General features: G+C 43.9%; 1 protein-coding gene across 1 annotated transcript in view; it reads left to right on the top strand.

Annotated features, from left to right (window-relative positions):
* The window catches only part of LOC126282180 (UDP-glucosyltransferase 2-like), a 164,207-nt gene that overhangs the window by 112,461 nt on the left and 43,751 nt on the right, over nt 1-7,995 (top strand). Inside the window, exon 5 of the mRNA XM_049981709.1 lies at nt 6,351-6,573. Coding sequence (XP_049837666.1) covers nt 6,351-6,573 — 223 coding nt within the window. The remainder of the gene's footprint in view (nt 1-6,350; nt 6,574-7,995) is intronic.

The raw sequence follows: 7,995 nt of genomic DNA, 5'->3' as shown, positions 1-7,995 counted from the left end.
TGTAAAACATAAAACTACATAGCATGAAAGCCATGTGAAATGTATATAATACCCACATCCATGACAAATTGTTTACAAGACTTAGACACTAATTTTGTCCACTCGGAGGCTAGCAGAGCGTGCGGGCTACCAGAGGCTGCTGGAAGGGGTTGGAAGCAGCGGGTGTGAGGTGCGGCCAGCCGGCGACTGCAAATTGGATAATGACCCCTGCAGCGACCTCAACTGCTTCTGATCACGCTGCCTACTCATCTGGCCAGTGAAGCCCCTGGAGCCTGCCTCTTTCCACCATGGAGAAGTAGCCGAGGGCCGTAGCATGCCGTTGGCCGTTCTTATTCTCGAGTGTTGCCTTTCCCCATCCGTGAAGCTATTGTTCCAGGGGTTGACGTCACCTAGAAATACGTTCATTTTCTACAGACCTGAATAAGTAGGTCATTTTCAACACAACACCGAGCAAATCAGGGCACCTGCGGTGAATGCATCTCTTTGTGTACCGATAGCAACAGGTTGGAACAGGTCTGGATAACCAGTATCGCTAGCTAAAGGGGAGGAGAGGGAGGGAGGAGGAAAGGTAGGAGGGGAGGTAAGTCTAATTCTAAGTTGTTTAGTCCGTATTCACACATCGAGATGAACACTGCTCTGGTGGAATGTTTCTTTTTGATAGTTCTGTGCCGCGCGTGATTAGCCGAGCGGTGTTAGGAGCTGCAGTCATGGACTGTGCGGCTGATCCCGGTGGAGGTTCGAGTCCTCCCTGGGGCATGGGTGTGCGTTTGTTTGCCCTTAGGATAATTTAGGTTAAGTAGTATGTTAGCTTATAGACTGATGACCTTAGCAGTTAAGACCCATAAGATTTCACACACATTTGAACATTTATTGATAGTTGTATGATTTTATTACAGTATTCCATCTTTCTGTAGGCAAATGACCGGGACACACTCGTAGCGTAACATAGTCGTTGATAATGGATTCTTTTTTTAAATAGTTGCTCTGTTATGAGAGTATTATGCCTCTGTCCTCCTGAGCCACACTGGTGTTACTCACAAGAATAACACATCTACGCATTCCCGGAATGTTCGCTCAATGTTGATTATTGTGTCATTCATAGGTCCTAGAAGTATTACGGAGTTGGCAATCTGTCGTATGGAACGTGATACCTGATTGTATGTTTAAGGACTGCTGGGTGGTGGTAAGTGCCTGTTTTGCAGTATATTCAATACAGGATTCAATGTTCTCGGTTCAATACCCACTGAAGCAACCAAAAATTCATACCACGAGAATGAGTTTACACTTATTTAGCTGGAGATTTCATTGTTTTTGAACATTGCATCTGTGCCATCAAAGTATTCGTTTTAAAAGCTGTAAAAGATGTGAGGTGAGGTCTGTCGGTACATCGTTCGTCGTAGCAAGCATAAGAATGCACGATAATATCACTGCATGCAGAAAATGAATGTGTTCATTCAGTCACTTTTTTAAATAAATGAACTGACATTACAGCAGCCGACCTGTTAAGAACGGCAACAATTTTGGCGGAGATGCAGTGTATTACTACGTGGGGAGCAAGGGAGCTGCGTAAAATTCCTCCACTATCTATTCCTCCAGATCTGTACTCTTTGAACACTGTCATCCCTAAATGATTGTGTGTTCATATTATGTCCAGATACGTTTGAAATTCTCTAACGCTATAGATACAGCAATAAGGAATAGTGCAGTAGGCAACTCCGTTGAAGAGGAATGGACGTCTCTAAAAAGGGCCATCACAGAAGTTGGGAAGGAAAACATAGGTACAAAGAAGGTAGCTGCGAAGAAACAATGGGAAACAGAGGAAATACTTAAGCTGATTGATGAAAGGAGGAAGTACAAACATGTTCCGGGAAAATCAGGAATACAGAAATACAAGTTGCTGAGGAATGAAATAAATACGAAGTGCAGGGAAGCTAAGACGAAATGGCTGCAGGGAAAGTGTGAAGACATCGAAACAGATATGAATCTCGGAAGGAAAGACTCAGCATACAGGAAAGTCAAAACAACCTTTGGTGACATTAAAAGAAACGGTGGTAACATTAAGAGTGCAACGGGAATTCCACTGCTAAATGCAGAGCAGAGAGCAGATAGGTGGAAAGAATGCATTGAAAGCCTCTATGAGGGTGAAGATTTGTCTGATGTGATAGAAGAAGACACAGGAGTCGATTTAGAAGAGATAGGGGATCCAGTATTAGAATCGGAATTTAAAAGAGCTTTGGAGGACTTACGGTCAAATAAGGCAGAAGGGATAGATAACATTCCATCAGAATTTCTAAAATTATTAGGGGAAGTGGCAACAAAACGACTCTTCACGTTGGTGTGTAGAATATATGAGTCTGGCGACATACCATCTGACTTTGTGAAAAGCATCATCCACACAATTCCGAAGACGGTAAGAGCTGACAAGTGCGAGAATTATCGCACAATCAGCTTAACAGCTCATGCATCGAAGCTGTTGACAAGAATAATATACAGAAGAATGGAAAAGAAAATTGAGAATGCTCTAGGTGACGATCAGTTTGGCTTTAGGAAAAGTAAAGGCACGAGAGAGGCCATTCTGACGTTACGGCTAATAATGGAAGCAAGGCTAAAGAAAAATCAAGGCACGTTCATAGGATTTGTTGACCTGTAAAAAGCGTTCGACAATATAAAATGGTGCAAGCTCTTCAAGATTCTGAAAAAAGTTGGGGTAAGCTATAGGGAGAGACGGGTCATATACAATATGTACAACAACCAAGAGGGAATAATAAGAGTGGACGATCAAGAACGAAGTGCTCGTATTAAGAAGGGAGTAAGACAAGGCTGTAGCCTTTCGCCCCTACTCTTCAATTTGTACATCGAGGAAGCAATGATGGAAACAAAAGAAAGGTTCAAGAGTGGAATTAAAATACATGGTGAAAGGATATCAATGATACGATTCGCTGATGACATTGCTATCCTGAGTGAAAGTGAAGAAGAATTAAATGATCTGCTGAACGGAATGAACAGTCTAATGAGTACACAGTATGGTTTGAGAGTAAATCGGAGAAAGACGAAGGTAATGAGAAGTAGTAAAAATGAGAATAGCGAGAAACTTAACATCAGGATTGATGGTCACGAAGTCAATGAAGTTAAGGAATTCTGCTACCTAGGCAGTAAAATAACCAATGACGGACGGAGCAAGGAGGACATCAAAAGCAGACTCGCTATGGCAAAAAAGGCATTTCTAGCCAAGAGAAGTCTACAAATATCAAATACCGGCCTTAATTTAAGGAAGAAATTTCTGAGGATGTACGTCTGGAGTACAGCGCTCTATGGTAGTGAAACATGGAGTGTGGGAAAACCGGAACAGAAGAGAATCGAAGCATTTGATATGTGGTGCCATAGACGAATGTTGAAAATTAGGTGGACTGATCAGGTAAGGAATGAGGTTCTACGCAAAATCGGAGAGGAAAGGAATATGTGGAAAACACTGATAAGGAGAAGGGACAGGATGATAGGACATCTGCTAAGACATGAGGGAAAGACTTCCATGGTACTAGAGGGAGCTGTAGAGGGCAAAAACTGTAGAGGAAGGCAGAGATTGGAATACGTCAAGCAAATAATTGAGGACGTAGGTTGCAAGTGCTACTCTGAGATGAAGAGTTTAGCACAGGAAAGGAATTCGTGGCGGGCCGCATCAAACCAGTCAGTAGACTGATGACCAATAAAAATTATGTCCAGAGCAAGTTTCAGCCACCCACAAATGTACCTTGAGCATTTTACGTAAGTGGATGTTCCTAAACAACAAAGACGACATCCTGTGAGGCGAGCAGTATGTCTTGTCCTTCCACTGTATTACGAGAACACACACACACACACACAAACAACTTTTACTGTTCGTCTGAAACCTTTACCACATAGCCTTTGGACAGTTTATATGAAAAAGCAGAATAAACGGGAACGATGACGATAAAAAGGCTGTAAATTAGACTAAATACTTTGCAATTACAATTGCGAACAATTTAAATTGGAAAGAACACGTAGAAAATGTTGTGGGGAAGGCGAACTAAACCGTTTTACCAGCAAAACGCTTAGAAAATGTAACAGATCTACTAAAGAGACTGCCTACACTACGCTTGTCCGTCCTCTTGTGAGGTATTGCTGCCCCCTCTAAGATCCTTACCGGATAGGAGTAATGGAGTACATTCAGAAGGTTCAACGAACAGCAGCACGTTTTGTATTATCGCGAAATAGGAGAGAGAGTGTCACGGACATGATACAGGATTTGGGATGGAGACCACTAAACCAAGGACGTCTTTTGTTGCAGCGGGAACTTCTCACGAAATTTCAGTCACCAACTTTCTTCTCCGATTGCGAAAATATTTTGTTGATGCCAACCTGCATGGACAGAAACGATCATAATAAAATAAGGAAAATCTGAGCTCACGCGGGAATATATAGGTTTTTTTCCACAAGCTGTTCGAGTATGGAATGAAACATCCCCTTAGAAAAATTTATGAATTACTGTGCTGATAAATCCCTTACGTTATTTGATTTTCAAACGCCTGAGCAGATCTGAACGTATTCGGACATTTCGTTCTTTACTTATTCTGATCAACACTAAACTGACACACAATATTTTTAGTGAAACGCAGTTTGACTTTCTATAATCCCTACAAAAGAAAGGCCCTGACTAACAATAACCTATACCTTTCATGAATCACTTACCTCACAAAAATCTTCGTTACTCGAACTACTGCAATACAGCGAGCGCCAATACTGCCAGCTAAATAAAAGATTCTAACTACTGCAGGCACTAACTACTGATAGGCATAGTTAGCAAATGAAAGATTGTGATAGAGAACAAACAATGTATTTACCTGAATAATGTTCAAAAGACATCATATAAGTTCATGATATCCAGTATTAAAAATTTACTCTTTCTGATAGATACACTTCCAGATCGTCCGCTCTCAAAATTCTGCCATCTCTCTCCCCATATTCACCACTGTTGGTGGCTCTGCGCAACGCAACGCGCTGTTTACATCCAACTGCCCAACACTACAATAGCGAATATTTCAACAGTGCCAACCAGCCACAAACTGCACACAGCACAGTCAGTGATTTTCATGCAGAGCGCTACGTGACGTTACCAACATAAAAACCTAAACAGCCTGTGTGGTTGGCAGGAGAGCCAACACCGTATTACTAGAGGAGACCGAAAGGCACGCGTTTTAGCTCACGCAGGCTGGCGTGAGGTCTGGAACAGGACAGGGAAATTAGAATTTAGAAAAACGGACGTAGCTGGTGGAATACTCAACTTTAATCCATTAATTACGAACGTCGCTCTTGACGGTACATGATTCACAATATCAATAATAACTGAATATGGCGCCTTGCTAGGTCGTAGCAAATAACGTAGCTGAAGGCTATGCTAACTATCGTCTCCGCAAATGAGAGCGTAGAAGTCAGTGAAACATCGCTAGCAAAGTCGGCTGTACAACTGGGGCGAGTGCTAGGAAGTCTCTCTACTCCTGCCGTGTGGCGGCGCTCGGTGTGCAATCACTGATGGTGGCGACACGCGGGTCCGACGTATACTAACGGACCGCGGTCGATTTGTAGGCTACTACCTAGCAAGTGTGGTGTCTGGCGGTGACACCACACAGCCTACTTACAGGAATGATGGAGAATTATTGTAAAGGTGATTCGGTGAACCCTCTGCCAGGCACTTATATTTAATTTGCGAAGTATCCACATAGATGTAGATATTGCCAGTACTCGCAAATTCAGTCATCAAAACCTTGAGATTACTTCTTGAAATTTGGCAAGAAGCGAAGTTCCACAGTACAACCATGGAAAGAAACGAAAATTGTTTATTTGTTGTTATATTACACGAAAAAATACTTCACTTGTCACTTAACTAGAAACTTGAAATTCACAGATTCTAGAAAGTCTTGAACTAGTGGGCAGTATCGTGTGCAGCTCGTGGTCTCGCGGTCGCGTTCTCGCTTCCCGAGCACGGGGTCTCAGGATCGATTCCCGGCGCGGTTAGAGATTTTCACCTGCCTCGAGCTCAGTGGGTGTTTGTGTAGTCCTCGTCATTCCATCATCATTTATGAAAATGGTGAGTTTGGACTGGGCAAAGGTTGGGAATTTGTGCGGGCGCTGATAACCGCGCAGTTGAGCTTCCCACAAACCAATCATCATCATCATCATCATCTTGCCAGTATCAATCTCAGTAATGTGCTTAATTTCAATTTTGAAATAGACAGCATAGATTTCCTCTTCTTCCCTTCTTCTTCTTCTTCTTCATGTGAAGGATGATGCACGTGCTGTTCGACAGTTACACCGTGACGCTTGTTGTTGTGCAGGACATTAAGGACTTCTTGGATGGGGCTAAGCACGGAGTGATCTACTTCAGCCTGGGGTCGAACGTCAGGAGTGCGACGCTGCCTGAGCACAAGAAGCAGGCGTTCATCGACGCTTTTCGCGAGCTGCCTCAGCGAGTCATATGGAAGTTCGAGGAGGACACTCTTACCAACCTGCCTCCCAATGTCCTCGTACGGAAGTGGCTGCCGCAGCAAGACATCCTCGGTAAGACACACTCACATGTTAATTACCTGTAGTGCTACAGCCAGTGCCCTTCTGTTCCCTGAAGTAGGCCTCTAGTGGCTTTGGAACACAGGCTCACATTTAAGAAAAATGAGGTGTGGCGACTATTTAGTTGTTATATAAACCACTTCACCACACATAGCTCTCCTCACGTCTCTACTGACGTTGACGTGCACGATACGAGGTGCATTCAAGTTCTACGGCCTCCGATTTTTTTCTCCGGACTGGAAAGAGATAGAAACATGCGCATTGTTTAAAATGAGGCCGTGTTCATTGTCAGTGCGTCCCAGAGATGGAACTGTTTTAAATACTTAAAATGGCGACGTTTTCCTTACTTGAACAACGTGCAATCATTCGTTTTCTGAATTTGCGTGGTGTGAAACCAATTGAAATTCATCGACATTTGAAAGAGACATGTGGTGATGGTGTTATGGATGTGCCGAAAGTGCGTTCGTGGGTGCGACAGTTTAATGAAGGCAGAACAGCGTGTGACAACAATCTGCAACAACCTCGGGCTCGCACAAGCCGGTCTGACGACATGATCGAGAAAGTGGAGAGAATTGTTTTGGGGAATCGCCGAATGACTGTTGAACAGATCGCCTCCAGAGTTGGCATTTCTGTGGGTTCTGTGCACACAATCTTGAATGATGACCTGAAAATGCGAAAAGTGTCATCCAGGTGGGTGCCACGAATGCTGACAGACGACCACATGGCTGCCCGTGTGGCATGTTGCCAAGCAATGTTAACGCGCAACGACAGCATGAATGGGACTTTCTTTTCGTCGGTTGTGACAATGGATGAGACGTGGATGCCATTTTTCAATCCAGAAACAAAGCGCCAGTCAGCTCAATGGAAGCACACAGGTTCACCGCCACCAAAAAAATTTCGGGTGACTGCCAGTGCTGAAACAACGATGGTGTCCATGTTCTGGGACAGCGAGTCCGTAATCCTTACCCATTGCGTTCCAAAGGGCACTACGGTAACAGGTGCATCCTACGAAAATGTTTTGAAGAACAAATTCCTTCCTGCACTGCAACAGAAACGTCCGGGAAGGGCTGCGCGTGTGCTGTTTCACCAAGACAACGCACTCGCACATCGAGCTAACGTTACGCAACAGTTTCTTCGTGGTAACAACTTTGAAGTGGTTCCTGATGCTCCCTACTCACCTGACCTGACTCCTAGTGACTTTTGGCTTTTTCCAACAATGAAAGACACTTTCTGTGGCCGCACATTCACCAGCCGTGCTGCTATTGCCTCAGCGATTTTCCAGTGGTCAAAACAGACTCCTAAAGAACCCTTCGCCGCTGCCATGGAATCATGGCGTCAGCGTTGTGAAAAATGTGTACATCTGCAGGGCGATTACTTCGAGAAGTAACGCCAGTTTCATCGATTTCGGGTGAGTGG

The sequence above is a fragment of the Schistocerca gregaria genome, chromosome 7 (genome assembly GCF_023897955.1).
Source record: "Schistocerca gregaria isolate iqSchGreg1 chromosome 7, iqSchGreg1.2, whole genome shotgun sequence".
Lineage (NCBI taxonomy): Eukaryota > Metazoa > Arthropoda > Insecta > Orthoptera > Acrididae > Schistocerca > Schistocerca gregaria.
This window is presented reverse-complemented; position numbering and strand designations above follow the sequence as displayed.